This window comes from Anolis sagrei, chromosome 2, assembly GCF_037176765.1.
Source record: "Anolis sagrei isolate rAnoSag1 chromosome 2, rAnoSag1.mat, whole genome shotgun sequence".
NCBI lineage: Eukaryota > Metazoa > Chordata > Lepidosauria > Squamata > Dactyloidae > Anolis > Anolis sagrei.
In genome coordinates, this window is record NC_090022.1 from 276,430,117 (window position 1) to 276,453,008 (window position 22,892).

General features: G+C 38.5%; 2 protein-coding genes across 2 annotated transcripts; one reads left to right on the forward strand and one right to left on the reverse strand.

Moving 5' to 3' along the window:
* The first annotated feature begins 277 nt into the window (after nt 1-277).
* On the forward strand, nt 278-9,951 carry SELENOP (selenoprotein P). Its single transcript, XM_060761444.2, has 5 exons — nt 278-386; nt 1,908-2,123; nt 4,701-4,913; nt 6,682-6,799; nt 8,138-9,951. Exons 2-5 carry the CDS (start codon nt 1,921-1,923, stop codon nt 8,366-8,368), a joined length of 765 nt encoding a protein of 254 aa, XP_060617427.2. The 5' UTR covers nt 278-386; nt 1,908-1,920; the 3' UTR covers nt 8,369-9,951.
* On the reverse strand, nt 9,357-20,984 carry CCDC152 (coiled-coil domain containing 152). The gene is made up of 8 exons (XM_060761445.2): nt 20,899-20,984; nt 19,073-19,178; nt 15,788-15,856; nt 13,918-13,982; nt 12,845-12,947; nt 12,316-12,443; nt 11,617-11,703; nt 9,357-10,129 (listed from the first exon to the last, which is right to left on the reverse strand). Exons 1-8 carry the CDS (start codon nt 20,959-20,961, stop codon nt 10,007-10,009), a joined length of 744 nt encoding a protein of 247 aa, XP_060617428.2. The 5' UTR covers nt 20,962-20,984; the 3' UTR covers nt 9,357-10,006.
* Between the last annotated feature and the right edge of the window lie 1,908 nt (nt 20,985-22,892).

A 22,892-nucleotide genomic window follows, 5' to 3' on the forward strand; every position in this document is an offset into this window, starting at 1 on the left:
CTGAACTGAGGCTCTTCCCACCGTCTCCTCCCCTTTGGCTTGAAGGGAGGCAGTGGGGAGGGGATTTTTGGAATGAGACCCCTCCTCATCCACTTTCTGTGGCCAAACAATAGCCCTGCATGGTTTTTTGGGGAGTGTCATCAAAGCAAATGTGAGGCTTGGGTTTCGTGTTTCTGGGGCTGTTGATTCGCCCTGGAGGACGTTGCAAAAGTCCCCCCTCTCCACCCCTCTCCACCCCACCCCAACCGAACTTTGGACCCAACCTCAGCAGATAAACAGGCGGGGTATAAACAGCAGGCAAACGCAGGCTCTGCAGCTCCGGCGGGTCTGTCTCCTGGGAAAGCGACAAAGCGAGAAGAGGAGGGCGCAGCCAAGGGGACCCCCGGGTAAGTTCGTCTCTAGTTCTCACGTCCACTTTGCCTCCCCACTTTAATTTTTACTTGGCGGTTCGGAAGTCTGCAAAGGCTTGGACTATGATTGCTTAGTTGGGAGTTTGTAAATAGTTGAAATAACTTGGGAGGCAGGGGGAGAAAGCAGCAAAGAATGGCCAAAGCAAGTAGCTCAATCCGTGCGTCAAATTCCAAAGTGTCCCCAATCCACAATTTCAACAGAAAAGAGGAAACCATGAAAATGAACAAAGTATTTTTAAAAGCCCTCTAAAATCAGGACAGTGAATAAAGAATAACATTCAGAAAACAGAAGATTTCCAGACATGACTCAATCAGGGCCAGCTAACACCTCCCAACAAAGGATTCCCCCCGGCAGTAAACAGTCAGATCTTGAAACCGAAAGGCTAATCAGTGCTTATCAAGGTGGCCAATTGAAAGATTCACACCTGCCCCGAACACATAAGAGCTCTTTCTCCCACCCTAGAATCATAGATTTGGAAGAGAACTCATGGGCCATCCAGTCTAACCCCATTCTGCCAAGAAGCAGGAAAATTGCATTCAAAGCACCCCCGACAGATGGCCATCCAGCCTCTGTTTAAAAGCCTCCAAAGAAGGAGCCTCTACCACACTCCAAGGCAGAGAGTTCCACTGTTAAACAGCTCTCACAGTCAGGAAGTTCTTCCTCATGTTCAGATGGAATCTCCTTTCTTGTAGTTTGAAGCCATTGTTCTGCATCCTAGTCTGGACATTCCACAGTTATATAGTTTCCAACAGACCTCACAGTCTCTGAGGATGCCTGCCATAGATGCAGGCGAAACGTCAGGAGAAAATGCTTATGGAACATGGGCATACAGCCCAGAAAACTCACAGCAACCCAGTGATTCCAGCCATTAAAGACTTGTACAACATATTGCCCCCAGTGTATTGGGTCAGGAAATCTGGCATTTCATTTAATGTGTCCAAGTGACCTTGTTCATGTTTAATCTCTGGAATGAAATGCTTCAGACTCAGGCTACATATCAGATTAATAAGATTTTTTTAATCTTTTAAAAAAATTGAATGCCTCTTTAATGTATAAGGATTAAAGTATGGCTGTTGTATGCCTTCAGGCTATTTCTGATTTATGGCGATTCTATCACAGGGAATTGTTGGAGTGGGAGGGGGTGAGGCAGAGAGACGGTGCCTTTGCCTAAGGTAACGCAATGGGTTTCCATGACAGATCCAGAATTTGAACCCTGGTCGCCAGAGTTGTAGTCCAACACGCACACCACTCTGCCTTAATATTGGAAACTTGCTTTGGTTTGTATCTAATACAAAGTAATTTTCCAGAAACTTGCTAGTTACCAAAACAAATGGGTGGGAGAAGAATGCCAGGAAAAACGCAGTGAACAAGTTTCTCAAGGAACTTGTGCTGTTTTTCCCAAAGACTCAAGACGGGGGTCCTTTCTCTGATAGCTTCGAATGCCCTTCCCAGATTTCCGCCCTTCTTGACTTTGCCTTGTTTGTGTTGTTTTGCAGCTGAAGCCCAGCCATGTGGGCTGGGCTGGGGTTGGCCCTGGCTCTCTGTCTCCTCCCAGGAGGAGGGACAGAGAGCCAGGGTCCAAGCACCCGATGTCAAGAGCCTCCAGACTGGCGAATTGGGGAACAAAATCCAATGCTGGACTCCAGAGGTTCTGTGACGGTGGTGGCTCTTCTTCAAGCCAGCTGATACTTGTGCCTGTTGCAGGCTTCCCGGTAAGACAACACTCCAGATTTGCATCTGTATTTGAATGTAAGATATCAGTAGAGTTCTGTTTCTCATTGAAATAATGGAGAACTTTGTCCAAGATTGATTAGAGAAGAAAGATGATTACGTTTTCTGGAGTCTTTACATGAATATTGTGTTTCCTAGAACAAATTTCTTTACTATTTATTTATTGTATCAGGAGTGAACCAAACAGTTGTATTGCATTAAAAACAAAACAAAAAATCCCCACAAAGTTTGCAAACTTGGCATTCTATTAAATGTCATTTGACCAGTTGCTGGCCACTTGGAGTGCCCCTGGTGTTGCTATAAGAAGGTGCTCTATTGTTCATGTGGCAGGGCTCAGAAATATCATTTTTGTCTCTGAAACTTGCATTGTTTGTTTCTCTGCTTGGAATCTATGGGTACATATATACAATAGAATGAATGCAGTCTGACATTACTTTGTCATGACTCAATCCTTTGGAATTAGGACAGTTGTCGTTTAGTCAGGCATCAGTACTCTCTGACATGGGAGACTAAAGATCATGTAAAATTACAATTCCAGTTATTTCACAGCATTGAGCGATGGCAGTTTATGTGGTGCTTCACTACATTGATTCTGCTGTGTAGATCATAGAATCATAGAATTGAAAGAGAGCTCATGGACCATCCAGTCCAACCAACCTCCTGCCAAGAAATAGGAAAATCGCATTCAAAGCACCCCAGCCAGATGGCCCTCCAGCCTCTGCTTAAAAGCCTCTAAAGGAGCCTCCACCACACTCCAGGGCAGAGAGTTCCACTGTTGAACTGCTCTCACAGTTAGGAAGTTCTTCCTGATGTTCAGGTGGAATCTCCTTTCCTGTAGTTTGAAGCCATTGTTCCATGTCCTAGTCTCCAGGGCAGCAGAAAATAAGCTTGCTCTCTCCTCCCTATGACTTCCCCTCACATATTTATACATGGCTATCAAGTCTCCTCTCAGCCTTCTCTTCTGCAGGCAAAACATGTCCAGCTCTTTAAGCTGCTCTTCAGAGGGCTTGTTCTCCACACCCTTAATCATTTTAGCCATTCTCCTCTGGACACCTTCCTGCTTGTCAACATCTTCCTTAAATTGCAGTGCCCAGAACTGGAAATAGTATTCCAGGTGTGGTTTGATCAAGAGGGGTCGCATGACTTCTCTGGATCTAGATCAGTGTTTCTCAACCTGGGGATCGGGATCCCTGGGGGGGGGGGGGGTCGTGAGAGGGGTTTCAGAGGGGTCACCAAAGGCCATCAGAAAACACATATTTCTGATGGTCTTAGGGATCTTTTTGACAGAGAAGTCTGAAGATCTCTCTGACTGTCTTTCTCTTCCTTTTGGTGTTGGTGAAGTATGACTCCCAGAATTCAAAACCAGCTCCCCCACCCAGCCCCACCAGTGTTGGCCATGTAGGTAGTCTGCCAAGTTTGGTGCATATCCATTGTGGGCTGGGTTCAAAGTGCTCTTTGATTGTAGGTGAACTCTAAATCCCAGCAACTACAACTCAAATGTCAAGGTCTATTTCCCCCAAATTCCACCAGTGTTCACATTTGGGTACATTGAGTCCACAGTGCTCTCTGGAGAGAGGTGAACTACAACTCCAAAACTCAAGGTCAATGCCCACCAAATCCTTCCAGCATTTTCTCTTGGTCATGGAAGTGCTATGTGGCAAGTTTGGTTCAATTCCATCATTGGTGAAGTTCAGAATGCTCTTTGATTATAGGTGAACTATACATCCCAGCAACTACAGCTCATGAATGACAAAATCAACCCCCCCCCCAACCCCATCTGTATTCAAATTTGGACGTATCGTGTAATTGTGCCAAATTTGGCCCAGTGAATGGAAATAACATCCTGCCTATCGGATATTTACATCACAATTCACAACAGTAGCAAAATTACAGTTAAGGAGTAGCAACAAAAATAATGTTATGGTTGGGGGCCACCATAACATGAGGAACTCTATCAAGGGGTCAAAGCATTAGGAAGGTTGAGAACCACTGATTTAGACACTATACTCCTATTTATGCAGGCCAAAAGCCCATTGGCTTTTTTAGCTGCTGCATCAAATTGTTGGCTCATGTTTAACTTGTTGTCCACAAGGACTCCAAGATATTTTTCACACTTACTGCTGTCAAGCCAGATGCACCCTATGTGACAAATTGTTAACCATAAAATTACTATTTCTTCTATAAGGTAATGCTTTTATCATTTTTTAAACTTTTTTCCATAATAGACTTTTAAAAAACATTAACTAGTAAGTTAATCCATGATACAGAGAACAATAGATGTCCTATCCTTTGAGTCACAAAATGACAACCTCATATTGGTTGGTTTCTAGCCTGGGCCATTGGTATTGTCATGATTTTTCAGTCCACTTGGACGGTTTGATTGTAAGAACAAAAATCAGAGATTGAGAATAACCTTTATTAAGACAACTAGGTTGTAAGTAGGCTGTTTATGTGCTACTTTAGTTGCACTTTAGTTGACCTAATAACATTTTTCCTATCTCTTAGAGGAAATATGATTAACATAAAACACACATTTCCTTCCTTTTTATACCTGTTAGACTGGATGACCTGCGACTGAAGGTAGAAAGTGATGGCTTGACCAATGTCTCCTTTATCGTGGTCAACCATAAAGCGCAACATTCTCAGCTGAAGTTTCACCATCTAAGAGAAAGGATTTCGGAAAACATTCCTGTATACCAACAAGATTCAAAACAGCCTGATGTTTGGACACTTCTCAACGGAAAGAAAGATGATTTCTTGATCTATGACAGGTCAGTATATAAAACAAAAATTAGGACAGCACCACTCTAAAGGAATTGTAGGTAGAGTATCCCTTATCTGGAATTCCGAAATCCACAATACTCCTAAATCCATAATTGTCCACATGGGTGGAAGAGATAGTAACACCTCTGCTTTCTTATGAGTCAGTGTATGCAAACTTTGTTTCATGCAGAAAATGATTAAGGATATTGCATAAAATTCACTTCAGACTAAGTGTATAAGTTACATATGAAGCATAAATAAATTTTGTGTTTAGATGGCTTCACCCCCCCCCCCCCGAAATTCTCATGATGGTTCGCGAAAAGGCCTTACTGGTGCATTATTTAAACTGTTATGTTTATTCAGAGCATGATCTGATCACCATAGTCAATATATCCCATATGCATGGGGGTATTGGGGTAACGATGCAAAAGGTTTGCTAGGGTAGACCCTCTTTCACTCAGGCTCAGCCCCCCCCCAAAAACAAACTCAGCCCCCCCCCCCCCGAATCGAAATCCTGGCTACGGGCCTGGATATAGGTATTCCAAATAAATAAAAATCAAAACACTTCTGGCTACAAGCATTTCAGATAAGGAAAATTCAACCTGTACTAGTTTTTAAAAAACATATATCTTATTGTATATCATTATCTCAATTTTTAAAGTTCTATATTTATTTTGAATCAGATAGTATTCTGCAGTTATTTTGGATGAATAACAGCCATTGTGTCATGCTGAGATTTTGGCTAGTTCAAGGGTAGGAGGAACATAGCTCTGGGCCTTTTGTTAGATCTCTGGATTATTGAGCAACAATTATTTAACAATGCCAATGAAACAACTCCCTTGCACAAAAGTAGATTAATACTTTGTAGAAAACAGAAATAGGTTTTTGTGCGAAAGGGCTATGAGTTTATGGTATGCAAAATACATTCATTGACTTTGAATTCTTGAATTATGTATACAGGTTCAATTAACAAAGTATATTGCATTACTTCTTTAACAGAGACTTTGATCTCAGAGGGAGAAATAAAGTTGGAAGAATAGGAATAGGTCCCTAGTTGGTGGGCTTCCAGGTTGAGATAAAAAAAATTGATTGCTGACATTTGTCCTCTTTTAACATTAATCACACCAATAAACCTGATTCTGAATTGTGTGACATGCATCAAGGATGAGAAAAGTATAGCCTGCTTGCAGCCCTCCAACTTCTCTTTTTGAAGAACCCCAGTACTCCCCAGAATTTCTTTTTTTTTAATGAGCATCATTCACTTACAGTAATTGAGAAAATTAAATGCACTGTAGTCAGTACAGTTAGTCCATGTACAATGTAGTCCTTCTACTTCATTATCAATAGTATACCATAATCTACTTTGAAATAGAAGTCAGTTTAAATGCACTTAACTTTCATGTATATATAAATACACATTTAATAAGTAATTAAGTATGCTTACCCCAGTTAGTATTTGGATAGGAAATGACCAATGAATACCAGGTGCTGTAGGTTATATCTCAGAGGAAGAAACTGACAAAATCACATCTGAGTATTTCTCACCTTAAAAACACTATGAAATTTATGGAGCTGCCATAAATTGACAGGCATCTTGGAGGCCCATATACACAGGTATTCTGAAAGCACATACATACACATGTACACACAGTTCTTGCAGTAAATCTTAGGGATCAATACAAAATAGGACCTTTATGAAAACAAAATCCATACTTGCAGTAATTTCGATGAATATATATTGTACTTATGCTAAAACATGGGTCACTCTCTTACTAGGTGCGGCCGTCTCGTGTATCACCTTGGTTTGCCTTATACTTATCTCAGTTTTCCATATGTGGAAGAAGCCATTCAGATCACATACTGTCAATCCAAATGTGAAAACTGTACTGACTTGGTATGTACTTTATTCTTCTTAGTTATGAATATCTTTGCATAAAATTGAATAGAAATTGAAAGTTTCTTATGGCTGATCGGTTTTTGCAATTTAATAGGTCTATTCTATGAAGGGTAGCATAGACTTGTTTTGATGTTTGTCAATTCTTACACACTATTGCAGGAAAAAGCATGTGTTTAAACTCTTCTCCATCAATGTCAGTGGATGCCAAGCATGATAAACATTGGCTTTCTTAGGTTGACATTATATACTTCCCGTTTCTTGTGCTATTTCAGGCCCATATTTTTCTTTGAATTTAAATATCTGGAGTGACTCTGATAAATACAGTTCATAGGTAGGCTTTGCAGTGCTATCCCAGGTTGAAAGATAGCAGACTTACTAAGGGCGTTTCCAGACAGGCCTTTAATCTGAGAACTGTCTCGCATTTGCTGGAGGTATCCAAACGACGCCATCTATAAAAGCAAATTAATGTTGAGTAAACCGGGTTTCCCTAGTTTACTTCACATTAATTAAATACCTCATTAGATCTGGATCTTAATGAAAGATCTGAGTCTTAATGAAGTATCAGGTCTGTGTGGATTGACTTTCTGGAAGCATCATGCGTTTCCTGGGGAAGGGGGGGTCACAGAGTCATCTTGCATTTTTGGGGCTCAACAGTGCAAAAGGGTGCCCACCCCCTTGCCCCAAATTCCTCCCCCCCCCAAATTACTGAAAAAGGTCCCTGGAAGCCATGATGCTTCTCCTCGCATCCGCCTCTAAGTGGAAAAAAATGATGTGTGAGGAGATTGGGGTGGGGAGCATGGATTTTCCTCCTCACCCCTCTCATCTCCTCAGGCATAATTTTCTCCACTCAGGAGGAGGCAAGAACAGGCTTCATGGCTGCCAGAGACCCTTTTCAGTAAGTTTTAGAGGGAAAATTTAGGGCTTCGGGGCTTCATGCTATCCTGATTTAATTCGAGATAGCATGCAGCCACTCCAGGGAAAGCCCAGGTGTTGGGTTGAGAGTGGGGACTAGAACACGAGTGGAAGAGGGTTATTTTAACCCATTCTCACTTGCATTTTAGTATATTGTAGATTGATATCAAATCAGATAATCCACATTATTTGCTTTGAACTGGATTACCTGAGTCTACACTGCCATATGATCCAGTTCAAAGCAGATAATCTGGATTTTATATGGCAGTGTAGAAGGGTCCTAAGATGTTGAAAGATCTTTTTGCACCTTGACTTGTTTATCCTGGTTAAGCTTAAGTATATAACTCTCAGTTAACATTTTGTTTGTATACTTTTACACATGGCTGCTATAACTAGATGCATTTATGCACATTTTCTTTACAGACAACAGAGGATGAAGAAATATGCAAGAATATATCAAAGTCAACTGAAGCAGCACCTCACCATCACCTCGCCCCACATGGGCATCATGGCCATAGACATGGGTCCTCATCAAACCATCGGCGGCATAACAAGGGTGTGGAGCACAACAGAGAGGGTCAGGCAGGTAGCCAGGTTGTAGCCAACCCACAGGAGGGAATAGCAGACGTTCCTCCACAAGGGAAGAGGCTCTGACGAAAGGGAAATGCCATTTGCAACCGACAGTTGAGCTGAAACTGGCAGCAGCTGTTAAGGGAAACATCAGGTAGTTGATGCTGACACTGACGACACTTGTTGTTTGAAGATCTGAATAGTGTCGCCTCCTGACATTGTCGTGGAGAGCTGCCATCTTCCTGCAGGTGACAGGGGCAGCTGTTGGCAGAAAATGTCTCTGAGTCTTGACAGTGACGACTGCCAACAGCTGTTTGACAGCCACAAGCAGTGAGTGCGGTTGAGCCCTCTGATGCCTGACAGTGAGCAGGAAGAACGGGTAACTGAGCCTGAAAAACCATCTAAACACCTTAAATTTACTGTTGGTTCCATGATAATGCAAATATTGATACCATCAGATTACAACAACAAAAGGGAGTTAAAATGGCAACTAGTACAACTGCAATCTTCCTGTTATGTACCATTCAACAGGTTAAGCAACCTATATAGCTCATTTCATAGACCAGTTAAGTCAGAATAGTGAATTTTAGTTTTGTTCAGCTGTGGTCAAGTGCTGTTGCTTAACTGAGCTATCCAGGTCAGTTGGCTTTACCTTGAAAACAACAACAGTAACATCAAGAACTCCCTTGTAATAGCATGGAACTGCTTTTCAGTGCCCGTTCTGAGTGTGTGCATTGTTTTTTGTTAATTTGTCTTTCTTGTTTCCACTTCTACCATTCTGTTTGCATTCATGAAAACAGAAGCTGAAACTATGACCTAGGGGCTTCTGTTTGATATATTGCAGCCAAGAACAGGAGTGGATAAGAAAAGACAAGTTAACTAGTTTTAAACTTTAAAAAAAATTCAAACCACTTTATAAACATTTGTTCTTTTTTCATAAAAAACTATAAAGCCACTTTATGATCAAACTTCACAATAGAATGTGTTGCTTATTAAAAGCTTGAGTATGAAAAGTATTTCAGATAATGCATTTTCATCCACAAAGGAATTTATTGGAATTTCTGACTTCAAAGTAACAGACTGTGTACCTGCACATTTTTAGAAATTCATGTAGCTGGGGCTTTTAGCAGTAATTGTATATGTCTTTGAAGTAGCTTTCTTTAGACAGTCTTTCTGGAGCTAAGGATCATAGCCATTAGGAATTGAAATGGAAAGAGTGCATGGGGTGGGGTGGAGCAAGTAGAAGGATATTTTATTGAAGGAACAATGCAAGAAACATCTTTGCTGAACAGATTTAAGTAAGATTTAAGCTTTCCAAGTTCTGTTGATCTGTGAATTGTCTATGTTAATTTTTATAACTGAATAATGAAACTGGTATAATACTTCTCTTATTATTTACTTCCTCTTTTTTGCAAATAATTCAATTTTTGTATGCCAGGTTTGGAGGATTCAGAGGTGAAAGAAAACATGTAACAGAAAGAAAATGCTAACATTGTGCTTGCCGTTGTTCATGATGGTTTATTAGGGAAATCAAGTCTCCTACAAAACCTGAATTCCTTTATGGTGAACACATAGAAGCATGAAAGTAGTTTAGAATATAACTAGAAAGTTTATGAACGAACAGCCAAAAATAATGTTTTTAATAAAGAAAAGAAAGTTTCTATCAATCCACTGTGGTCTTGTTTTTTATGTTTCTCAGCTTGTAGCATTTTCATATCATTCTTAAAACTGGTGCCTTCTGAAGCGGGAATCTTGTCTTTTACCAAGTCTCTGTTCTAAATCCTTAATGGTATTGCGGAGAAATTCAATCTCCTTATTCTTCTCCTCTTCAAGATGCTGAAGTTTCTACAGATATTTAACATATATTTTGTTGCTAATTAAAATTCAGATGTTAAATACACAATATATACATAATACTGTGTTTCAACTGAAAACCATTGGTACATTCAGAGCACAGGCATATTACGCCATCTAGCCCTTCATCATCCCAGCTGAGAAAACTACAGAGCAAATGCTGTACACTGTAAATAGTATATTTTATCATAGTTTGTGCCCACATAAGTAAAGTAAAGCCCACATAAGTAAAGTAAAGCTTATATAAGTTCAATCTTTATTTTTTTGGAGTTCTGAATGTTTATTCAACTAGCAGAAAATATAAGCTCAAAAGCTTGTTTAAACAGCCAAAGAAGCTTATATTGGGTGGCTTACACACGGCACAAGGTGCCTAAAAACAGAATATAAAATGAAAACAATGTAAAAATACAATTAAATAAAATATATAGCCATATAAACAACAACTAGCACTCCATTGAACAATACTCATTACCAATGGGGCAAAGTACTATAAACGTGGCCAGGCTGTAAACGATCGAACTGGGAATGGGATAAGTGCAATGCTGTAACCATGGGAAGAGGGTATGGGATAAAGTGCAAGGCTGCATAACAATTGCGTAAGTCAACTAGGGACTAGGCGTTCTCAAAAGCTTGTTTAGACAGCCAAAGAAGCTTATATTGAAGTTCCTATTTTGATTTTTAAAAATGCACTTCAATTCTTGTGTAGTTTTAAATCACTTAAAATACGGTTTAATGGATGTAGCCTGTGAATATTTTAACTTGGAGTTATTTTTGCATCGCAGCTCAGGAAGCTGTCAAAATAGAGTCAACTGGAAGTCCACCCATCTCTTTTTATGTTCCTGCCTTTCTCCCAGGCTAGGGCCCAAGGTGGTTTACAAAAAGACATACAGTAGTTAAAAATATACAAATAATGAATATGGTAAATAAAAATCTGGTGGCCAACCTATTATAGATTTTGCAATTCTGTTGAAATTAATAAGTCATACATATAATAAAGACCAAATTCTGTCTGACCTTGGAAAGTAATCAGTCCTGGCTAGTACTTGGAAGAGAGTGCTACCAAATATCAGGTGCTGTTGACTGTATTTTAGGGAAAGAAACTGAAAACACTTTTGAGTATTCATTGCCTTAAAAATCTGTTAAATGTATGGTTTGCCATAAGTCAACAGGTGACTTGAAAACACACACACACACATGAAATTAATGGATAAGAGTTTCAGACAAGACAATATATCCTGGTTCTGAGACACCATATGAATATACACCCAAGTCATTTAATGGGGTGGGAAATTAATTCAAGTTTCTTGAAATTAATGGAGAAGACATTAAGTATGGTTTTCATCAGGGAGTCAACAGATTCAGGCAATTTATTGCACAGCCAGAGGCATGGATGCACATTTTATCAAAAGATACTGACCTATTAAATACTTAAACACCCACAGAAGTAATTAATATTTGGAATATGCTGAAAAACATACCCTTCTGAAAATGGTTTGAGGTAACGCCGTTGGACTTGGATATGGTTTGGGTGTTTTGGTTTGAAGCCTTGCTATTTTAGCATTAAACTGAAATAAAGTAACAAAATGACATGTTGATAAACCCAATATGGAAAACTGTATGGACAAATAATATTATTTAGATAATAAGCTAGTCATTGTAGTTTGGAGTATGCCACACGAAAGCCACCTGATTCCGTCTGATTTTCGAAGTTAAGAAGGACAAGTCTAGTTAGTATTTGGATGACAAACTACTGAGAAATACCAGAGATCTTCAGACAGAGATAGAAAATAACCCCAGAGAGTTGAGCTGTTGCTCAGAAAAAATAATACTCTGATTCAATTTCAGACAGTTCCCTTTGTTCCTACTGAACAAGGAGGGTAGGGTTCCTATATCAATGAAGAAAACTTGGCCAGTTACTATAATATTTCATTTTAATCTACCTCACAGAGTTGTTCCGAAGACAGCATTATGCATGCCTCATTGGGATTGTTGGAGAAAATCCAAAGATTTGAAGGCTGCAATTCTAAACACTGGCTATAAAGTAAACCACACAAAACCCAGATGTGGATGGAGTTGTATAGTAAAGCTCCATATGAATAGACACACTTGACATACAAAACCTCAAGAAGTCCTCTTTTCCAAAAGTTTTGTGCTAATCAGTCAATTCTAAATCATACCTCTATTTGCATTTTAATTATCTCATTCTGTTTTTCCTTTTCTTGAGCTCTCAGTTTACTAGTTATTTCTAAAATCTCCATATCTTTCTTCTGTATTAGCTGCTTATGTTCTTCATCCTTGGCTTCTACTAATAAAATAAATAAAGCAAACACACACATTCATTTCTAATGTGCAGAAGGGAATAACAGCAAGGGATCGGGAGAAACTCTTTGTTATGATGAAATTTAATACAATATTTGGTTCTGTTATAATAGAAAAGGCTCCTTATCAATCTTTCCTCCTATTAAGTGTATAATTAGGAAATATTGAATGAGATGTCCAGAAGTGAACCATGAGGTCTCTTCCAACTCTATGATTCTATGATACTATGATTCTAAGTCAAAACTAGTAACAGCTTCATGCACAGCTATCAGATTTGGGCAATTGGGTCTAGGCACTGCATTTGAAATAGTAAGTCTGGGATTAGCTAGTGTGCGTTACTGAGAAAGATTTGAGCACCTTCAGGTTGTGAAGATATATTATGCTTACATTTTTTGTTCACGTCACAGTGAAGCTTCCTTTGTTCACGTTTATACTCCTCTGCCTTGCTTTCCATTTGTTTGAAGAGCCTATCAACCATATTCTTATGTTCCTGTAAATATATTCAAGCAATCTTGAAAAAAAGTTATATATCTGATCAGATATTGAATTGGTACAATATCCTAAAATCTTCTTTGATTTTTTAAACATTAAAACCATAGCCAGTAGCCATTTCAAAATTGATTTTGGAAGTTATGAAATTACTGGGAAGCTTGAAAATGCAACCTCAGCTTTTCATCTGTAGAAGACTAATAACTAATCCTCACCCACAAATCAATTTAAGAAGCATGTATACTGAGAAGCCTTATTTTGATCAACAGATACTACTTTCTAGAAAGTACAGTTAAACACATTTATTTTAGCTGCAGATATAATAATTGGATTTAAGTTAATTTAGAACCAAATCACATCACCAAACTTGCTGGCTTCTTGGCTTCCTGCTAGAACAGCAATTTGTTATCAGGGAAAATTGTCTGAATAGAAAACTGGCATGACTGTCTCTATCAGCTAGAGCAGGGACAGAAACTGGAGGGACAGAGAGGCTTGCAGGACCACTGCTCCACTGCAACCCCTCTCACCTGATCAATTTTTCAGCCCCAAATATTCCCAAATATTTGCAGGGATATTTTTGCCATTTCCCTCTATATTTCCATTTATGCTCAGGAAAGTACAATTTTACAAGAGAACGTAACTCAGGACCCTTCAACAGCCATATAACTCAGGATATCAAGGCGGATAATCCACAATATCTGCTTTGAACTGGTTACCTGAGTCCACACTGCCATACAACCCAGTTCAAAGCAGATAACGTGGGATTTTATACAGCAATGTGGAAGGCGCCTCATGCTCCATCTACATTGCCATATAAAATCTAGATTATATGCTTTAAACTGGAAGTGTGGACTCATGTAATCAATTTCAAAGCAGATAATGTAGATTATCTGCTTTGATAACCTGGATTATATGGCAGTGCAGCAGGGGCCAAAACTTGAGGTTTTGAAAATAAAGTTGAATTCTCCCACCTGTTCATGGGCCTTCAATTTTTTTTCCAAAATATGGACTGTGTTCTTCAGCGTCTCATTTTCATCTGTGCAAGGGAATGATTAAATAATTTTACATCATGTTTCATATACATCATGGTATATCATGGTTCTAGAAACAACTGCAAATTGACAAAGGATCTGAATAAAATCACCATGAATAAGACCACAAAGGAATCCAAGGATTAAGGACAAGATCAAATTCTATTGCTTTCTAATAATCTATGGGTGCTGGTAGGGCCTTTACACACCCCAGAGTGATGAAGAGCACCTAAATGATCTAAGAAATAAACTCTGAGGAAAGGCTGGCAGCAGTGGGTTCTTCTGGAATCTATTAAGAACATTAAGATTCTGTGAACCAGATGAATGACTTACTCTACACTGACTGATAAATCTGAGATTGGTCTGGAGAAGAATATGACAGCAGCATGGACTCTCCTGAACCTGGTAGGTGAACATCCACACCATCTGACTGGATCAAGATTTCATCAGTCCTACAGGACCATGACCTCACTGTACATATTGCCATCCCCACAAGGATGGTAAAACATCAAAACTTTCCTTGGGCAATATCCTTGCAGACAGCCAATTCTCTCACAACAGAAGCGACTTGCAGTTTATCAAGTCACTCTTGACACAGAAAAAAAATCAATCCCCACAGTTCTGTATAATGTTGACCTGAGAAATTATGGCTTCTAGTCACTGAGAGCATCCGGTGCTAACATCAGCAGAAGCATGATCAGGAAGAAGGAGAGAGCCATTCTCCCCACCTTCTTGTGGCTGCATGAGTAGCTCTGCCAATTGCAGATCAGGGAAACCATAAAGGCCAGGAGCACACACAAAGCTCTGTGGCCTGCTGAGTACTGCAATGGTAGCAACACAGGCTGCTTTTCTTTTGCTGACTCATTTGCCAACAGCATCCTAAAGCAGCGGGATACTCTGGAGTTTCAAGCAACTTTGGAGCAATCCTGACTTTTACTGAAGTGGTGCAATGTTGGATTAATCTGGTTTAACCCACAATACTCACCAGAAGTGGATAAACATGTGAAGACAGCCAGCAACAAATTCCGGTTTGAATCACTGTGTTGACAAGCCTTTACTTTTGCAAGGTCTTAGATAGACAACGCGTTTTCCCTTTGTTGGGAATTCTATCCATTTTGGGAACGGCAACTAAAATGATCAAGGGTCTGGAGAACAAGCCCCATGAAGAGTGACTTAAAGAGCTGGGCATGTTTAACCTGCAGAAGAGAAGGCTGAGAGGAGACATGACAAGGGCCATGTAAAGTGAGGGGAAGTCATAGGGCAGTTTTCTGCTGCCCTGGAGACTAGGGGCCTTTCCACACAGTCATATAACCCAGAATATCAATGCAGGAAATTCCACAATATATGCTTTGAACTGGATTATCTCAGTCCACACTGCCATATATTCCAGTTAAAAGCAGATATTGTGGGATTTCCTGCCTTGATATTCCGGATTATATGGCTGTGTGGAAGGGCCTAGGACACGGAACAATGGCTTCAATTCAAACTACAGGAAATGAGATTCCACCTGAAAATTAGGAAAACACTTCCTAACCGTGAGAGCTGTTCAGCAGTGGAACTTTCTCCCCAGAAGTGTGGTGGAGACTCCTTCTTTGGAGACTGTTAAACAGATGCTGGATGGCCAGCTGCCTGGGGTGCTTTGAATGGAATTTTCTTGCAGGGGAATGGACTGGATGGTCCACGAGGTCTCTTCCAATGCTATGATTCTATGAATTGTACTCAAAATTTTATGATCCATACTGCATCAATGGCAACATTCTATCCCAATAGATTTAGAACTTACTAGCAATACACATTTCTATTTTATTACCTCTCAGATTACACTGGTTTTCTATTGTTTGTTGGAGACCTTTAATCACAGTTTGCAGTGCTGCACATTCTTTGAAAAGAAGAGAGAATTAGTATACTTGTTTTTTTTAATTTTTAAACTTTTTATTTATTGTAGCTTTAACATATTCAGTGTTTAAACATTCTTATCTTATCACTTCCCATTAACAAATTGTACAGAACATGTATGTCTTGATACCTATAATATTTCATCCTCCTGCTTCATTACGTATTGTCCAATCACCCAGTGCTGATCCTTCATCCCAGAGGAGCCAATTACAATACTTATTTCCCAAAATCAGTGTGCCTATTACAGGTTTGGTCCCCTTACCTTCTCTCTCTCTCTCTCTCTCTCTCTCTCTCTCTCTCTCTCTCTCTATATATATATATATATCAATTTCCCCCAAATCTTCCCAAAATCATCTTTTTTTGATAATCCTCTTTTAACCTTAATGTTTCTTGTCAGTTTATCGTTTATTGCAATGTCCCAGATCTCCCTATACCACTCTTCCAATTGGAGTATACTTGTTTTTATGGTTAATTATTATATTGATTAAGAACTATCTGTCACTTCTATAGGGATATTTGATTTGCTTTTATTAGTCCTATAGTACACAATATTATTTAAAATACCTAACGAAGGGCAGGAAATCATGGACCACTTTTAGAGTGGTTAAGTTTTGTGCTGCAGCTATAAAATTAAGAAAACAGATTGCGGGTGATTTTAGTGAATAATGTTTTAACCTATTCATTTTAATACCAATATTCACAGATTCTAATTTAGTGTCATATATAAAGCCAATTAGGATAGATGCATATTCTGGACTTTCTGCTTTTAATGTTTTGAACTTCTGATTTTAATGTTTGTTTGTTTTTAAACCCTCTGATTTTAATGTTTTAAACTCCTGGTTTGTGTCCGTATAATAAAATTCATTCATTTATTAACTATTACAATTTTTAAATAGGAAGAAATAAATCTGCTGTAATTAACACTTTTATATGTTGCAGATAATTTCAAGCATTGTTTTTGATGTTATAAACTTTGCAATTTATTTAAGAAAAAATACTGCAAAGTACTTGCTGTTACTGCTAGTGAACACAAGATGGACCTCTGGTATCTCCACTATTTCTTCCAGACAATCAACTCGTATCAAATATTGTTTTATATAGGAAGCAACAAGCAGCATGATCCATCAGAGTTGTGTGCACAAAAAAGGACATCCCGATAGCATTAAAGAACCCATCATTATCATCTTCCCTCTGCAGGCTTCATGGCAATGAATGTAGCATTTCTTATATTTCAAGAGAATACAGTATATATTTGTCATGAAATACCGGCATCTCACAAACAATTCTATGAGCCTTACTTTATTCTTCTTAATCAATTAATCATTGTTCATGGAGAATATTATTCGGATTGAGTAATCAATATTATTCTCCACGAGCCATCCAGTTATTTGATAGGGGACTCCTCTAGCTTGTTGCTTTTCCATGGATCATGGCAACCATTTTTTGCCTAATCTAAGAATGTAGAAATAGACCAATGCTTTCTAGTCATACTCGGACTATCCATTTCTAAAAGTCTATGAGTGTCAAACAGTTGCTCTATTTTTTCTCTGGCATTTGAAGGACACTACATAGTTTGTAAAAAGGGTTTTCTCCACCTTACTGTTCTCAACAGATGTGCAAACATACACACTATTAAGACAGAATCAACATTTACATTACTAAAATATATAATCCAGGCACAGACTTTTACTATAAAATATAATCAGCTTTCATTTGAAGCAATAAATCTAAAGGGCATCATTCTCTCTTGGTACTTTGTGAAAATAACATTTTACATAAATTACAGCCCATTCTTTGTGAGTCTGCAATTCTGTATGCTTATAACTTTACTGTAAATTCTGAGGATCATAGTGTAGCTTTTCTTACTCGGAGACATTTTCATGCTTGTTAAAACTAGCTGTTTAAGATGGGTTTAATTCTCTGTCTTTATATGCAGAAGTTTAGAGCTTACATATTTTTGTTTTGTGTTCTTAAATAGTTTTACTATATGTTGTACTTTGCCCAGAAAATGCTGTTATTAGGCATTCAGTAAGTTTTATAAATAAATATGTCCAAGGCAAACCTCTGAAAAATCTTTCCAAGGAAACCCTATAGTCTGGACTTGGGGACACCATAAATGGAAAATGACATGATCAGCAGGTCAAATAGGATCAGACTGACAGAAAGAAACAAAAACAGTCTAGAGGTTATCTAGTAAGCCACATTGTTAGCATTCTGGCTATCTGTCTACTTCTGAAATTATAATCTGTTTTTCAAAAAGATATTGAAACAAACAAAACATTAAAACTCATTTAGATAACTCACAGACACAATTTAAAGATTAAAGAAAATTACCAACTAGTGGAATTTAACAATAGAGGACGCAATATAAACTAAAGTAAACTTCAACACATGTGGGTACTGAATGCCTATTTCTTCCAAAGGATTTAGAAACCTTCCTTAATTATGCCAAGGTTCAGAATCTAGCAACTCTCAATTGACCTTCTAAAGTACGAGCTCCCACTAAAAACTAAATAAAACACACAATTGGGTGTTTCAAATTCCTACTGTTTCTCCACTGTGGAATTTATCTCTGACCCTACCATGGGCAGCCAAAAAAGAGACTTCTAGATGTTTCATCTGAATAAGAAATCATATTGCCACATCATTGCTACACACATAAGTGCATGCAGCATGGAGGTATGGGGAAACAATGGATAAGCAGGTTAATTGGCTTGCAAATAAAGATCTGAGAGATGTTATGGTCCAGTCACTAAGCAGAACACTAAGGAATATTGGGGAGTTACAGTCCTTGTATATCAAGTAGGAATACGTAAAGAGAAGGCTCCTTTTCTGGACTGCAGTAACCTTCTCCACATGACTTTCTTTGAAATTCCAGTTTGTCCTGGACTAAAGCAGCAAAAGATAAGAATGCCATTGTTATCCAAGGTTGCTGAGTAGTGAAGTCATCCCAGTAATAACACTCCTAATAGAAGGTTCATCTGCCATTAGGCAATGTCAACATTGGTTAGCAATTTAACTTCTTATACTTGCAATCCCAAATTAATCAATTTGCTTTTTTTTCTCCTGGTCATATTTTTCTTTTTATAAAACTTTCATTTTAAGCCCGAGAGCACACTCTGTGCCCTATTTTGATTTAAGTTGACCACACAGTAAACATATGTAAACATTTGCTGAGTTATGCTCAATAAATGCTTACCCTCTTTAGCCGAAAATTCCTTTGATTGGCTTATTGTCAATAACTTGTGTGTCTTGTCCAACTGTAGATTCAGAAGGTTATTTTTTCCATGGAGTTCTGATATTTTCTGTTGGGTAATGTTCAGACTGTTATGACATATCAAATGGAACCTGGTCCATTATGTGTGCAAAAAATGTGCTGCCACCAGTAATTTCCAGATATAGTTTAATCTCAGTCTCTGAAGCATAATTTAAGCAAAATGATCACAATCAGTTCCAAATATAGATTTTCCTTGTGCAAGATACACATAACTCCATTCCTATTCCAGTCCACTTACTTTCATTCTCTTTTTCAACTCAACCCATACAACATCCTAGAGGGAGAGTTCAAGGCAAACAAAGGAAGGTGCATTTTTTTTCACTCTTGCCAGTAGCTTCTATGCTTGGTAAGGGCAAGTGAAATAGTAGTGAGACAGCAAGAAAAAGCATCCATAAGGCCAAGAACTCACAGGAATTATAGCAAGCCCATAATAGGTCTTCCGCTGATTCCAGGAACTTCTCAGATTTAGGAGGAAAGGGAATTAAAAATATTATTGGTCTCTGATACAAAGGGCCTGCAAAGCCACGAACTTGTTTGACTGGAAGAAACTGAGTATTGGCAATAACAAGAATTCTTGTCTTCCACTACAAGATCTATTTGTCTTTGCATGATTAAGATTCAATATGTTTGCCTATATCCAGTTGGGTAATAGAACCAGGCATAATGAGAATTGGGGGAGAAAGATTGAAACGGTTTCACGGAGAAGAAATATTGCTGATGATATGCCACAGTAAATCATGAGACCAAAACATTTGTTAAACCTCAAGAACAGGGGGAAAAACCCTCTTCTTAATATCTTTAGACCTTGCATTTGGAGAAGTCCTTGAACACAATCATCTGGGTTTTTATTTTACTCAGAATCAGAAATAAAGTCCTCTTGTGCTCAGTGGAATATATCTGTAGGCTAAATAAGCAGGATTGCAGTGCAAGACGCTCGGCAGCCATGATGCTAACAGGAGCGGAGTGCAGGGAGCATACAACTCCTCTGCTGCACCAGCTCCACTGGCTGCCGATTTGCTACCGGGCTCAATTCAAAGTGCTGGCGTTGGCCTATAAAGCCCTAAACGGTTCTGGCCCAAGTTACCTATCCGAACGTAGGGAGGCCCTGCTCTGGGGAGGCCCTGCTCTCTATCCCGCCTGCTTCACAGGTGCGGCTGGCGGGGACGAGAGACAGGGCCTTTTCTGTGGTGGCCCCCCGGCTGTGGAACACCCTTCCTATGGAGGTAAGATCAGCCCCCTCGCTAATGGTGTTCCGAAGAAGATTAAAAACTTGGATGTTTGAACAGGCATTTGGTTAAACAGTGCAATGAATGTGATGATTACAGGAATGGAAATTTGGACGACGGATTGGATCACGACTCTAGTTATGAGATGCATTGTGTTGTCTATTGTTGTGTCAATATTGCATATTATGCTTTTATGGTTTTAAATTGTATATCGTTGATTGATTCTTATCCTTGTTGTAAACCGCGTTGAGTCGCCTGTTGGGCTGAGAAACTGCGGTATACAAGTAAAGTAAATAAAATAAATAAATAAATAAATAAAGACATGCATTTTATTGTATTATTATTGGTGATGCTTGCTATTGGTTTTTGTTCTTTGCTGTTTTGTATGTTCTTTTGTTTTGTAATTATTTCATTGTGATCCATAGGTGGAAGTAGTTTGTAGAAAAGGACATGTTTACCTAATTTATAAATGAATTGGACTACCATTTAAATGATGCAATCTGAATCTGCATATATTATTACCATTTCTATGTGCGAGAAGTCTTCTACAAGTTTATCAAGATTTACCAGACTGTTTTTCTTCATGTTTGGTTTGCTGTAAGATTATACCTGTATGTTTAAGAGAGAAAAAGTAGTTAAAAATTTGAACATCTTGGGCATAGAAACACAAAACTGGAAGCAACGGAGAGGGCCATCTAATCTAACATCTTTCGCTGCAGGAATATACAACTAAAGCAACCACAAAAGATGGTCATCCAACTTTTGTTAGAAAACATCCAAATTTGAATCGGGCACATTTTGAGGCAGTATATTTAATTGTTGAGCAACTCTTACAGTAAAAACTTTCCTTCCAGTGATGATGTGAATATTTCCCCCCATTTCTTAAGTTCTTGATACAGCACAGAACTAGACTGGCTTCTTGGCCAACAATCATACGCTAGCTCATATTTAATTTATTGTCTATAGTATTAGATTTTGTAGATTTTTTTCCAGATTTTTTTTGTCATGTCAGGAGTGACTTGAGAAATTGCAAGATGGGTGTTTTGCATTTTTTCCTGCCTAAATGTAAAATCATTCCATCTATGCCTTTGAATTTGTGGCTGAGCTCTCTAATTCATTAGGGCTGCCTCGCCAAACAACAACTCTAAGGAAGCCATAGCAATTAAAATGATGCAAACTGCATTAATTTGGCAGCGTAGATGCACTCCAAGATGTTTCTGGCTTACAAAATCTGCAAGGTTAAGCCATAAAGCTACATGATTTTTTTTAAAAAAATCTGAAAACGTTTCTCTTCTGGCTGGCCTACCCAGCCAATTTTAATCACATACTCATTATATTTCAATCCTTGTTCTGTGTATATTAATGTATTTTTTTTAGAAATACAGTTACAAATAGGTTCTGTAGGTTTGTTCTTAAGTTGAACTCGTATGTAAATTGGAACAGGTATCATTTAAAGTGTAATCCAGTTGAAAGCAGATAATCTGGAGTATCTGCTTCAATAATCTGGATTATACGGCAGTGTAGATAACGAATATTCAATCTGAATGCTAAAATTAAGATGATAATCTGCTATTGTTATTCAATGAGATAGATTTCCTCTTATATGAGGAGTGGCTTCTTGGGCCCCTTCTACACAGCCATATAAGATCCAGATTATCTGCTTTAATAATCTGGATTACATGGCAGTGCAGATAACGAATATTCAATCTGAATGGTAAGATTAAGATGATATCTGACATTGTTATTCAATGAGATAGATTCCCTCTTATATGAGGAGTGGTTTCTTAGGCCCCTTCTACACAGCCATATAAGATCCAGATTATCTGCTTTGAACTTGATTAAATGGCAGTGCAGACTCATATAATCCAGTTCAAAGCAGATAATCTGGAGTATCTACTTTAATAATCTGGATTATATGGAAGTGTAGATAACAAATATTCAATCTGAATAGTAAGATTAAGATGATATCTGCCATTGTTATTCAATGAGATAGATTCCCTCTTATATGAGAAGTGGCTTCTTAGGCCCCTTCTACACAGCCATATAAGATCCAGATTATCTGTTTTGAACTGGATTAGATAGCAGTGCAGACTTATACAATCCAGTTGGAAGCAGATAATCTGGAGTATTTGATTCAATAATCTGGATGGCAGGGCAGACTCATATAATCCAGTTCAAAGTAGATAATCTGGAGTATCTGCTTCAATAATCTGGATTATATGGCAGTGTAGATAACGAATATTCAATCTGAATGCTAAAATTAAGATGATATCTGCCATTGTTATTCAATGAGATAGATTCCCTCTTATATAAGGAGAGGCTTCTTAGGCCCCTTCTACACAGCCATATAAGATCCAGATTATCTGCTTTGAACTGGATTAGATGGCAGTGCAGACTCATATAATCCAGTTCAAAGCAGATAATCTGGAATATCTGCTTCAATAATATGGATGGCAGTGCAGACTCATATAATCCAGTTGAAGCAGATAATCTGGAGTATCTGATTCAATAATCTG

Bases quoted from the DNA above. Each gene is read 5' to 3' on its own strand.
- CCDC152 (XM_060761445.2), bottom strand. From the start codon at position 20,961: ATGAAGAAAAACAGTCTGGTAAATCTTGATAAACTTGTAGAAGACTTC. The intron at 19,179-20,898 runs GTAATAATATAT...ATTACCCAACAG, and splicing joins ACTTCTCGCACATAGAAATG to AAAATATCAGAACTCCATGG. The intron at 12,948-13,917 runs GTGGGAGAATTC...ATATATTTACAG, and splicing joins AATTGAAGGCCCATGAACAG to GAACATAAGAATATGGTTGA.